This window comes from Galendromus occidentalis, unplaced genomic scaffold (assembly GCF_000255335.2).
Source record: "Galendromus occidentalis unplaced genomic scaffold, Mocc_1.1 scf7180000077497, whole genome shotgun sequence".
NCBI lineage: Eukaryota > Metazoa > Arthropoda > Arachnida > Mesostigmata > Phytoseiidae > Galendromus > Galendromus occidentalis.
In genome coordinates, this window is record NW_003805485.1 from 1,876,094 (window position 1) to 1,889,769 (window position 13,676).

The 13,676-nt window shown below is 52.7% G+C and overlaps 1 protein-coding gene across 1 annotated transcript in view; it reads left to right on the forward strand.

The window, feature by feature from the left end:
- The first annotated feature begins 1,630 nt into the window (after positions 1-1,630).
- The window catches only part of LOC100905735 (homeobox protein SIX6-like), a 31,844-nt gene continuing 19,798 nt past the window's right edge, over positions 1,631-13,676 (forward strand). Inside the window, exon 1 of the mRNA XM_029112394.1 lies at positions 1,631-2,457. Within this exon, the coding sequence (XP_028968227.1) occupies positions 1,631-2,457 (827 nt within the window). The remainder of the gene's footprint in view (positions 2,458-13,676) is intronic.

Below are 13,676 nucleotides of genomic sequence, written 5' to 3' on the forward strand. Positions count from 1 at the left end.
ATCAGAAGAAGTAGCAGCAGCCACCGCGGTGGCGGCAGCGGCGGCGGCAGCAGCCAGGTTGAGTGTCTGCTGCTGAGCCAAGCGAGCGAGCCAGGAACGGGGTCCTTTCCCAGAGGCGGAGTTTGAGCTGCTTGCGCCATTGGCCGCTGCCGACTGGGCGGTCTCAGGGTGCAGCTATCATTGTGGGCCTATCGGATTGCCGTGTCTTTAATGCTGTTTTATCCTCCCTGTCTTGTGAGTGAGTGAGCGAGCGGGCGAACGACGAACGAGTGTGGTGTGGGTCTCCTGCGTCTGCTTTCCTGCCCGGCTGTGTATGAGAAGCGAGTCGGTCGGTCGCCGCTCTTTCGACGGACACACCGACGAACGGCCCGGCGGCTATAGATAGTTTTCATGCGGCTCCATTTCAACGGTGGTCGCTGGCCGAGCCGGCCATCCGCTCCTGCATAAGCCCAGCCGAGACCCACCAGCACCGGATCAGTGACCTAGCCAGTAACGGAGCTAGCCTATGCTTGCGACTAGAGCTCTCGAGAGCGACTCGGGAGAAAACTTCCTGCCGTGAACTACCGCCGTAGTGTCATCGCCCGCTACCGTCCCCACAGTGACTCGGAAGGTCCCGAAACAGTTCCGAGGGGAAACGTCTACGGAGTGGAACCGTCCTGTGTTTTCTCCTCGGACGTCCACAGACGGGGGACCTTTCGAGGTAAATTCGTAGTCGCGATCGCATCGCGTATGGCCAAGTGAGACCGCTGGTCTAGGTTGTGTAAACCGTCGGTACCGCGACGGACGTTCGAGAGGAACTGTCGAATTTCGTGCGCCCTCGCGGCAGAAAGAACGAAACTGCTTCGCGAGACTCTATGGGAGAAATCCGGGAGTGACTGTGCATCCGACAAAATAGTGCAACCGTGTCCCTAGCTGTTTGACAACGTCATTCCCTCACTGTTCCCACATCATCCGCACATATTGGAGCAGAAAAACCTCCGACCAACCCAACGCTCCGTCCGAAGTGTGACTTCTTCCCATCACCGTCATCGTCTAGAAGATCATTATCGTCCTCCAGCTCAGCGTCCAGGGAATCGTTCCCGATTCCCGTTCCATGAATTGATTGACCGTCACATGACTGATTCGCCTTCCCGCGGATCGATTCTGCGATCGGTCGGCTGAGCAATCCGATTGGTTGCATAATCAATCGCGGGCCGAGGCCGACTGTCCTCCCCTGGTCCCCCGCCCCCCTCCAGTCTCCCACGGGAGCAGACAGGGGTGAAATTGACTGAACGTCCTCGACCCGCCAAAGGAAAAATTCCCTGTGAAGGTCGTTCGGACTCTCTGCATTGCAGCGAACAACGTAACGGCGTCGCTGGCTCTCATCGATTCGTCGATTGACCGATAGATCGACGACAGAAAGAGCGAGAGTTCAGTCCATTGGTGGATGTTCGATTGAGCGGACAATCGCCCACGCACTCATCCGGGATCAGTCTCTAGCCGTGAGAACAATCAATCAATCAAGCAAGCTATTAAGAAGAGCGAATATCTGCTCGCGACGAGCACACGAGAAACTAGAACAAGCTATCGAAACTAGATGATGGAGCCACCCGCACGTAGTCCAAGTCGTCTTCTGTCGACAGTCCCTGGTATGGTCGTACCCTCGCAATTGAACCTGGCAAACGTAAATGCCATGATGTGCGCGGCCCTTCAGGGGTCCGCCACGCAGCTGGCCCTTGCGGCCCTGACCAACGCAAACGCCGTTAGCAACAACTCGAATAACAACAATCACAGCAGCAGCAACAACAACAACCACACTCACAACAGTGCGTCGAGTCCTCCGTCGACACCTCCGAACGCGCCCGCGTCCCCCGCCTCTAGGGCATCCCCTTCGTCTACGACGGGCGCCGCGGCCTTACCGACGTTGAACTTTTCCGTCCAGCAGGTGGCCGCGGTCTGCGAGACGCTCGAGGAAAGTGGAGATATCGAGAGACTCGGACGCTTCCTGTGGTCGCTTCCCGTGGCTCATCCGAACTGCGCGGAACTCAATCGCGACGAGAGTGTGCTAAGGGCCCGGGCCCTTGTGGCGTTTCACAGCGGCAATTTCCGCGAACTGTACGCGATCCTCGAGAGCCACCGCTTCACGAAGTCGTCGCACGCGAAACTGCAGGCAATGTGGCTAGAGGCACATTACCAGGAAGCCGAAAAGCTGCGTGGCAGACCTCTGGGGCCTGTGGACAAGTACCGGGTGCGCAAGAAGTTCCCATTGCCCAGAACGATCTGGGACGGCGAGCAAAAAACGCACTGCTTCAAGGAGCGCACCCGGAGCCTCTTGAGGGAGTGGTATCTGCAAGATCCATATCCAAACCCAACGAAAAAGCGAGAACTCGCCCAGGCAACTGGGCTCACCCCGACCCAGGTAGGGAACTGGTTCAAGAACCGTCGCCAAAGGGACCGAGCCGCCGCCGCCAAGAATCGGTGAGTACTGAGACAATAATCCTCACAATTATTCCTTCCTCTAGCCTTCGAGTTCCTATTCTTTTCGGGTCGGGGACTTGCAGTCCTCCCGCAGAAAAAAATCAGGTTCCAGATATCCACCGATATCGCATATCAAATGTTCGGTTAGACAATTCATCTAGGTACAAATATCAGCAATGGAAAATTTATTTTTCATTTTGTGCTTGTTCCAAGGGGGTTGAGTGGTTCGATATCGAATGGGAGCACAAAACGGATTCGTCAGTATGCATAACCTCTTTGCGAACAACGCATCGAGCGATCTGAGCAGCTGAAATGCTCAGATCACCGATACGCTCCGTTCGTTTATTCGTTGGCTCGCTCGGACGGTCGTTTGCTCGCTCGCTCGCTCGATAGGTTCAATTGCAAGCGGCCGCTAAAGTATACATGGCATTCAGGCTCGGTTTTGTTCAGTGCGTCCCTTTGGATCTCGATGAATGAAAGAGTGAATACCATCACGACGATTTAGCTCCTGTGATCATATTGACGAAGCAGATGATAGCATCTCAGTGGGGCACCTGAGCCAGAAGTTGCTCGCGATTGTAAGGACTTCGAAAACGGAATCAAAACGGGAACAAGACGACGAAGAGGATCGGATGTGAGTTTTTTCTCCATCTAATTGAATTTGAGACTTCCATTTGTTCGGCTGACCTGCTCGACGCGACCGACATGGTGGTCTAGTCAAAGTTTGTTTTCGGAGCGACCAGATGGACGTGATCGTCGTCCGACAATAATTCGTCACTGGGTCCTCTTTCCTCTGCCGCTCGAATAATCCATCTCGCCGATGGGAATCGCTGGGAAATTCTCAGACCTCCCCCTCCCCCCTACTCGGAGGAGTATCCCTCGCCTCTCGCGTCAGTTTCCCTCGATGGTCGATCAACTAGGTATGGACCTAGTTCCCTCCCGAACTCCCGAGTCGTCATCACGTCGCGACTTCGAGCTCCCAGTGAGCGAGGGAGCAGTCCGTCGACGCATTCGTCAAACTTGAACGTGACAAAAGGCCCATGTACGACGACGGTCCGCTGTCGTCGAGTTCGTCCGGCTGCGGTCGTTTTCGAGGGTCCAGCCCATCCAATCGAACCTTCCGGGGTGTTCCGTGATTGATGTCTATTTGAACGGTAGTCGGAGCGAGTTGCGAGATATCTCCTCGCGAACGAGACAAAGCCTTTGTAGACAGCAGCAGCAGCGGCAACGATGACAACGGTGGCGACTCATCACGAGAGTATCAGATCTCCTGCTTCTGGAGAAGTGAGTGCCTGCCGACCGACCTGATCCGTCTGATGCCAGCTGCGCATTCAGTTCAGAATCATGGTCTTGTTGCTCCTTGTTGTTGTCGCCGCGACGATCGCTGCTACTGTTGTTTCGGTGGCGGTGGTTGTTGTTGTCGGTGATGCTTCCGTCGTTGTCGGTAGGAAATTGTTGTTAGCTGATCTTCTGCAATGAAAAAGAAGATGCGATCAGCACCGAACAAGTCGGACTGAATCAGACGAACGGGCGGACACACCGACCGGTCGTCCGTGTGTCTGTGTAAGGACGAAGTGATTTTAAAATGGCGTGATGTGTTCGTTATCCGCGTCAACTAGCAGTGAGACTACGAGAGGAAAAAGAGCCATTCTTTCATCATTCCGTTCTCGTCTGCCGTGTTCTGGCGCGGCGACTTCAGTCGCGCTTCGAGAAAACAGCAACGAACCCATATTGAGACATCGTGGAATCATTCGCGAACCTGAATTATCATGAAACCGACGCCTTTCCCCTCACCAGAGCTTAGTACCTATATGGGAGACGGGAGTGGAGGGAAAAAGCGAATACCTGCCTCTGACGAGGGCAGCGGTTCAAGACATGACCCTGAAGAGACTGAGAAGTTTTCGGCTGATGCTCGGACTCGGCGAAAAGTCAGAGGCGCCATGCGTCACGCTCGTTGGCTGCTTTTCCGAATTCTGTTGAGCAGCTCGGGGACCGAAGGGAGCTCTGGATGAACGAGTGAATCCATGAATGGAGGAGGGCACGTCTGATTACAGAGCGAAAAGATGCGTATGGGGATGTTGAGAAAAAGTTTGCGCTGGCCCATAGCGTTCCGCCTTTTCTCCAGAGTGCTAGTTCCCGCAAACACGGGCGCGCGCGCGCACATCCGCACAAAAACACACAAATGCACACTTCAATGAACGTGAGGTCGAAGAAGAATGCGGCATTATTTGATGACTGTATTGTCTTCTTTGTGGTCAGTCAGTCAGCCAGTGCCCGGCCTGTGAGTCCGTTCTGAGGACCGATCAGAAGAATGGATTTGGTCGTGGCTTACCGTGCGAACTGAAGAATGCTCTTCGCACTTGTACATGCTAATTCGATTTCGCGCTTTTCGACAACCCGCAACAGCCATGTCACACAAGACAAGAGCCGCGATAGAACACTTCGCCGTTCTCTCACACTCCACTTGAAGAACGAGCGCGACACTAGAAGCACGATGACGACAAACGCGCAAAAACTTGTTTTTAACAATCGTTCCTTTTTCATTCGCGCCCATTCGGAATCGACGGTTGAGTCCATTAACCCGGAACGCTCGGAGTAGTTGAGGAGGAATCGCAGTCGTCTAACGGTTCCGAGGACGCTTTGTGGAAAACTCAAGAGCTGCGAAGAGACTCCGGACCGACTCTGAATCCGTGAGCTCATTGGTCTCCATGATTGTCTTGAGAGATCCTGGACGGTCCTCGAGGTCGTGACTCCCCTGCCCTGCTGTTCTGCTTCGCTGTCCCCGAGCGCTTCAGCGAGGTGTAGAGCTGAGCTCCGAGATCGCGGTTCATGTCGCCGGCCGACGACGCCGGCTCTACCGAGTAACAATCGATTGGGGATCATATCATTTTCGGTCTGCTGGTCACCATTAAATGGTGCAAAGTGTGAAACCAACACCATCCTAAATGGAGCGAGAGTGTTTGTATACTGTAGACGAGTAGGTGCCTGTTCTCATGCTCGCCTGCGTGAGTGGGTATCACGAGCGGTTTTGGGACGATTATCATGCGATGGACAGAACCAACGGAGCGCGCGATCGATCGCAAGGTCGAGCCACTCTTTCAGAGGTTCACTTCGGAGGCGTTAATCTAGTGATAATCCGGATGTCGTTGTTCCCTACCACTCAGATGTTCACAATGTACCAGTCGGACACGCAGGCAGCCATCAGCCATGCTGCCAGCCAGCCATCCAGTCAGTCATTCAGTCAGCCAACTCATCTAGTAACAAAAGCCGACTGAAGTGGTTGCAAACGACAAACCGAGGGAGGGAGGCGGTTTCAAAGCAATTTCTAAAGCTCGAAACGAGTCGTCGGATAAATTCGAAGCGCCTTGTTGCTGCATCTATGGGAAAAACGCTGTGACAATCTGAGCGGGTTCGAAAACCTCGCTCGAGTACCTGAACCGCGTACTCCGGATGAGTAACACGGATGCAATACTTCGGGCGGACCTCCGATCATGAATTCACTTGAAGACTCGGCTCCATCACACCGGAGCTGAGTGCGTCAGGTGCTGTTCTGTACGGAAAATGATGGACCGAGAACGTTGAAATTGGTTCCAGGTGGGTGACTCAAATAGATTTTTCTCCTGTTGAGAGCGGGAGCGGAGGAAGAGGCCAGACCGAGAGTTGAACAAGAACATCGAGACCATAGAGCTTCTGAGAACTTGTGGAAAGCGCCGGCACTTGTTACGCTCCCGTGGGAATTCGCACCCTTTCGATCTATTATTCGGGACTTTTTTCCATTGAGCTCGATTCGAGGGATACGATGCTCATCGGGCGAGTATGGAAAAATTCTCGGTCGGAGCTTGAGTTCCGAGAGGGATCGCATCGATTCGGCGGTATGGAAATGGAATGGATCAGAGACTTGATCACGCCTATTGATGACGACTAATTCAAATTCAGATACTCGTTCGCGTTTCCTCCGTCTCGACCGTACTCCGATCTCTGAACAATGGGTTAGGAGGCGGCCCGGCACGAAATGAATCCGAGAGGTGTCGGGTGAAATGAGTAGTGGCCGTTCCACTCGAGCGATTGCTGGGACGTCACGGAGAGGATGACGGAGCAGGAGTAATTCAAAGAGCTCGGTCGAGAGACTGAGCCAAGCCTTTGAAGTGTTGCTGAACAATATGGCACAAATATTCATTCCTTTCGACGGCCGCCGCTCAAAGTCTTGCCCGACGACGTTCGGGATTCTTCGAAATCCTCGTGGATTTCACTCGTCAGCCTCTTCCGTAGATTTAACGTCCGCTGAAACATCGACGACGAGGTAAAGAAACTAAAATCAAAGATCCGATCCGACCGAGAAAAAAAGAAAAGGCCACACCGCCTGTGCAAACAACGCATAACGCCGCCGCGGAGCGTCAGACGACGACGCAACACTGGCTTTCATTTTAAGATGAAACGAGAGAAGTGTTCGTCATCTGCACCGGCACTGTTGACTTCAAGTTGGGCTTCTTCATGTGTCAGATGTATTCCGACTTCAGACGAACGGAAGACCCTCGAAACCATCGACGGAGGAATCATCGAAGAGGCAAGCGGAACACCGGTGAGCGACCAAAACCAAAGCAACTGCCGGATTCTGAGACCAACGCGCAACGTCTCTGAGGACGAGGTCTCTCTCTCTCTGTGGAGGGTTTCCATGGCGTAGATTCCGTACGATACTGGTTTCACGAAAGTCCTTGAACAGGAATCGAAGCTCTTTGTTCTTTGTTTGATCTAATTATCGCCCAGGTACATCCGTTCGACACGGCGTTTCAGGGCTCTCGTTGACGTCGACAACGATGACGTCGTCGTCCATCGAGGCTCGCAATATAGAATCGTTGAAACGGCTGTCAGTAGACGGGAGATATATTACGACGTCTCAATCTTCCAAATGTGCTGAATAGAACCGTGCTGATGCTGTTGCAGCCGCCGTCGCTGTTGATTGGAATATTAAATCTCGGCCGATGACAACTTAACGAACTCGACGAAATATACGGCCTCCCGGACGTTTCCTCAACTATAAACGTGTTGTTCTCGTCGTCGGAGAGCTCGTACACGGACACCCACCTAAGCTCGAAGCCTGGGAACAAAGAATGGTCGCAGTTCCTCCGATCGGCGTCTAGAGCGCCGAAATTCTGCGGGCTGGAGAGTTTTGGCTGAATTGGGAAGGTCTTCTTGCGCGAAAATCCCAATCTGTTGGTCACATCGAGCGGGGAGATCGAATTCATAGACGTTAAGTGGAGCTTCAAGTCCGGTACCGTGTCGGAACACCAGCGAAGTCCCGACGGTACTCGATTCATCGACGGGGAAAACGTTTGAGAAGAAAATCCAACCCAAGCAGTAGTTCGAAAAGAGAAAAAGAAGAAGTTTCGTAGGCAAGAAACGTCGTCTCAGACGAGCGATGATCCACCCGCTGCGTCTTCGAAGCGAAGCGCATCTTGGCAGCGCATCTTCCTGTGGTTTTGGAGGAACGAAGAAACACTTTGAATTCGCTCTCGGTCACGCTACGTTCACTGTGTGTTCGATCAATCACAATTCAGCTGTGGCCATTTAAAAACGAGCAACGATCGCATGCAACCTCCACCCTACCCTCATTCCCCTGTGAAGTGTTTCCTGGCTCACCCAGATTTCGAGCCTACGCGAGTGAGTGTTCGCTTCCCTCGGTTTCCCGCGAGTTCTCAAAAGCCCCTAACGGCGTTCCCACTTGCTATCCATGGCGAAACTCAAGCTCGACAGTGCCGTCGTGTGGCGCCGGGGAGGACGCTCACTGTTCTTTGCTCACAAGCTCGAAGAGGGTGAGCGAGCGAGCGATCGATCATTTCGAGAATTGAATACCATACCACACTTCAAGAGCGTACAAGGATGCGGATCATGCAGTCGGTGATTGTGCAGATGCTTCTCATGATTTCACAGGTAGCGGCAACGCCGACCGTTTTCGAAGGATATAATATTTCGAGCAGAAAATTATCATATAGTGGAATGGATTCCACCTCACACGAAGAGAGGTGTTGCCACGGATGACCTGTTCCACTCTGGAGCGGTCAGCGACTCGGGACGATGATCGTACAGGTGGTAATAGAGAATAATGAACAATGATCGGCCTGCGTGACACATATAAGAGGAAAGTAGGAGTCCCGCAAGATATAGGAACACAATCGGTAACAAAAGCCAGTTCGCTGGCTGGATAGCTTCTCGCGTCGGAGCGACCCAAACCTGGTCAGAGCGAGGTCGGACTGAAATCATCTTAGCTTCGGGGAGGAAGTAGTCGAATGAAGAAATGAAATATCGAAGTCATTATCGGACGGGACATCTCGAAACTAGCCCAGAGGATTCATCTCGAGGAAAGATGTCTCCGCGACAGCACGCTGGCAGAAACGTCGATTTTCGCGGGTGTCCGTGATCCGGTCGATGCTGATATTTCATTTTCTCGCGTCAAACGTTCAGTGTCTTCAAACCCAATAGATTCGATCGCTCGACAAACGACCATGGCGGAAGGTATACCCAAGTCAAACACACGATTATGCGAACGCTTGGGAATCGGATGCGGGTAGGCAGACCGATGGACGGACGAGCGGGCGGGCGGTCGGTCGGTTAGCCGAGCGAACGGCGATCCCGGCCGAAAGTTCCTGCGCACGTCCCTCGTGTCTCGACGGGCGCGCCGTTCAGAAGCCGCCGACCGCCGGTTGACGAGGAAGGGTATTTCATTTTTTGATCTTCTGGTCCCTCGCTTTCTCAGAGCCAAGTATGAAATTACAACAGTCTTCATACGTCTTCTGGCTCGAGTCCCTCGATTGAAAATTCGATGAAGCGTCGACAGTTCGAGTTTCTCCGTCTTTCCGTCATTCCCAAGATCGGATAAGCGGGTTGATATCTCGCGTCCAGCATGGGAGCGAATCGAGGATTGAGACTCTGAAGAATCGCGTCGAAACTGCGAAGGAGGTTCGACCGTGGAAACGGTGGCAGGTCGCACTCGGAGTCGTTGACCCGGGCCGAAATTCGCAGGTCGGGGCTCGAGGTGCCCACCATCTGAGTTTTAACGGATCCGTAATGCCCCGTCGTGACGCGGTCCAAGAAGATCGCGGATGTATGCTCCAATGTCGATGATTGTCTCTATAATAATTGGTCTCATCTACTCTCGCTTTAGCCTGTATTCTTTTTCCGGACTGAGTTTTTCGCGCGAAAAAAATTGTCCGGAAAGAGAACGTGACTCAAGCGAATCGTTCTCGTCCGTGTCGGGCGCGAGCGAACCCGGAAATATATTCGAAAGCGGCATTATCGTCAGTTGCAATGCTGATACACATTGGATATGATTCAATAAGCCATTGTACAGTAGAGCACTCGGCAGTCATCCGGACCAGCTCGAATAAGAGGAAGGCAGACCCAAAGAGGAGGGACTCTATGAAGATTCCTGCACTATCGCCCGACTCGCTGCTTGCTGGCTGGCTGGCAGGCAGCCCGCCGGGCCAGCTAGCTTGCCGACTGACTCCCATATCAAAGCTATAGAAAGCACTTAGGGCTGCTGACGACAACACCACTCTCTTTGTTCTAGCGAGAGGTGGATGTCGGGCAGGGCGGAAAAGGTGACAAATGAGATTTACTTTCAGACTCTCACATCGACAGAAAGCCCGGCGGCCGACTGGTCGCACAGACGGGAAAATAGAGCGCGGGTGCGCGCCCTCGACTCCGTTTGAACTGTTCGGAGTTGAGGTGAAGTGAAACGAAGGAAGAGGGGAACAAGAGCAAGGGAGTAATAGCGGGACTCGAAGTCAGGGGTGAAAAAAAGAGAGGCTGTAGCGGCGCGGAAGAGATTGTGCTCCGGAGGAGAGCCGGCGGACAAAGCGGAATGGAAGAGAAAATAGGGAGGCGTCTCTCGATCCCTTTCAGGCACCACGGCGACACTTTTCCTACCGAAGAAGCTCATCGGGACAAGAATAGCGGGATATTAGGTTTATCTCTGATGAGTTGACTGTGAAGTTGAAATCGATGTGATCTCTCATCAGTGGGAACAGAGGAAGCGGAGACCCCAGAGCGCCTTGATTTGTTCCTCCTCCCCTGGCCCCATATTCCAGGCTCAGAAAGTTCTCTGGAGTGGCGGCTGGCACGGTGTCGTGACATAGTCTCACCTCTCAGAGTCGGTCGCTACACGGAGCTGTCCGTACGATGATCAGAGATGCCCCCACTCTATCTCTTTTCTGATTCTCTTCTCCCTCTCCTCGTCCAAACCAGTGCTCTCTTCTCTGGAACCGACTCCGGCACCTCCTTTGGGAGGGGAACGTTCACGAGAGCTCCTGTAGATATTAAGCTCCTTCTGAACTCCCGTGTCTCGCTGCTCTCCGGTGAACGGAGAGAAGAATCAAGAAGCATTCGACCCACTATTCCAGTGAGGGATATCCGATGCAACAGCTAGATGAATAGACCATGCTCCGATTTCGTAGAGGGCTTTACAACGGGAACCCGAATGAGTGACTCAGTTGGTTAGTTGTTGGCCCTGCTCGCCAGATCGGCTGTTCCTGAGTGGGTGGGCGTCAAGATTCTCCCCGCTTCTTCTTTTTTCAATCTGTCGAGTTGGACAGAATTCCTCTTCTGAAGAAACCAGAGCCCTGTGAAGCCATCACATTGTTACGAAAGTTCAGCCTCGCCGGTGATCATGTCTGCTCCTGCGAGTCAACAGGATTCCGTGATTTGTTCGGAGTTTCACGAGCCGGCAGTGTTTCGCTCGTCATATGAGCCCGCTAGTGTTTCACCTCCATTCAGCGATTGCACGGTATCCGTGGGACTGGAAGAAGCAGCGAGACCAGGGCTCGGACCTGAGATCCCGAGGGGAAAAGGATGAAGGCTCCACGAAGCTCCATGATCCAAACCCATTTTCAGGAATCGAGTCTTCTAAAATCTCGATCCACTCTGCCTGCAGAACATATCGGGCGTTCACACACTGGAAATGAAAAAAAACAACAGATGAAATCCCTTCAAACAGTGGATCCAAACAGGAGATAGACGTACCTACATATTATGAACGCAGTGGGGACTAGGCGGTGCCGTATTGTGAAATCGAATGGCGTGTTTGTTCGCCGCCTGATTTTTCACTCTGATTTGGCGTTTCGACGCGGCGTAAGGCTCTGATTTGCAATCATCCGCATCTGTAGAGGTCTATCGATAGAGCCTTCAACGACGTAGCATGCGCGTTTGTCTTCAGGCGTCCGTACGCGGCTCCTCGTCGGTGAGTGTGTTGGGTTACGTAACTAGAAATACAGCATACGGCTGCTCCCGACTCCAGTCAGGCAAACCGAGATGGGCAATGAAACAGGCATCGAAACGTTCTATCTTCCTTTCTCTCGTGACTCCTCACCGTGCAGCGCAGGCTCACTCACGCACACACAGGTGAAAACTGTTCAAAGTCACAGAATATCTCAATTACTGAAGGCATTTTTCATCTCAAATCGTCGATGTCGTACAGCGTCCGTCCGAGCGATAGAGAGCGAGAGGCTCGGTGCGTTCGGCTCAGCAGGAGTTTCAACACGATCATTGGCTTCCTCCGAAGCATCACTTTTCTCCGAGTCCCCTCTCGTTTCGATTTTCAAATTGTGCTCTTTCGCCGAGCTCATTCGATCATCGACGAGAATTTCGACCGATCACATGACAACTTACCACGAGTCCCGGTCGGAGAGCCAAACCTGTGCGTCCGAGCGCTCCAGATGGGGCAGAGCCCAAGACCGAGAAATTAGAGATTTAGCGACGCGAGAATGTGATCCAGATCCCATGATATCGATTGAGTGAGTGAAATTCCGACCAAGATCACACAAAGAGAAAAAGCGGAGCTCCAAAACGGGGGAGAGTTGAGAGCAACCGATGAAAACCCCTTGAGAGATGAGAGGACACTCATGATACGACTCTGTATGGTAATTCGATTAGAAACAGCGACAGCGAACTCTTTTCGTTCAAGTGATCGCCTATTCTCGAGTTACAAACTCGCAATATGTTTGTTGTCGATGCTGATTCCGGCGTTCTCGAGAGAGAGAGCCGGGGAGCCACAATGTGAACGAATGGCACAGATTGGTGAGGTATGGCGCGCAACTCCAGGCTCTTTGTACGCCGCTCAACACCGTTGCCATGTGGTGCCCGCTGATTCAGAGTGTCATCATCCGATCGCATCCGCTGAAACGACAGAATGTCCACGACCATGGGTCTAATCGACCTTGTCGCGGAGCCTGTTGAAGTCCGTACAGTCTCTCCCCGTGCTCCGAGTAATTTACTCGGGTTTCAAGCATGGATCCAGCATAATTTGAGATGCCGTTCAAGCTTGCCCGAGGAATGCATACCGATTTCCCGATCGGATCGCTGCGAAGTCTCTGAGAGATACTCGCAGCCAGTGCTCGAGATATTTTCCTCCAGAAGCCTCTACTTTAGAACTAATGAACGTCAGCTCCGAGTAAAGCTTCATGAATTCGTTTTGAAAAGCACAATGGTCGCTGCGGTCGGGGGCATCGGAAACGCTAGGATCTGGACAGCGGAGGATGATCGAGACACGATTATGTCTTTGTTCGATCGCAATTCAATAAAGTCGAATCGACCCGACGGAAGATCTTAGCGGTGAGCTCTCTGACGTGGACGGTCTCGATGAGCATTGCAGCCGAGGCGCCCCGGACCAGAATCGCGCGCGACGCGTCGATGCGATAATCTAATAATCCTGAAAGATCTTATTTATTCTTATACGAAGGCAAGCTCCTTGAAAAATTGTTCTCTCCGCCGAACGAACCGACACCACTCTCCGCCTATTGTTTAATTTGAGAGATTTGTCCTGCATGCTCAAGTCTCTTCATACCGCTCGATTGTGGATTGGGGACGCTTTCCCCCTGAGCGGAGTTATTCCAGCGGACAGGATCCGAGGTGTGCACTTGCAGTGAGAGGGGCGCAATGAGGATCGTCGACCGCTGCATCCGAATGAGAAATGTATCGGTGTAAACGATCGCAGGTGCGTCTCCGTAAATTCCGCTCCGAAGCAGAAAATAAGGAATAACATCTTAATCGACTCCTGCTCTACTGTTATGTCCGCCGATCGATTGGCAATCGACAACTCGTGTCGATCTCGTGGTGAGATCTAGGGAACACTGAAGTTGACGGACGGACTGACTGACTGGCTGGGGCATCCTCGACACTCAGTTTTCTACTGGCTCGGCTGGCTCACTCACTCGCGCGCTCGCTTAGTG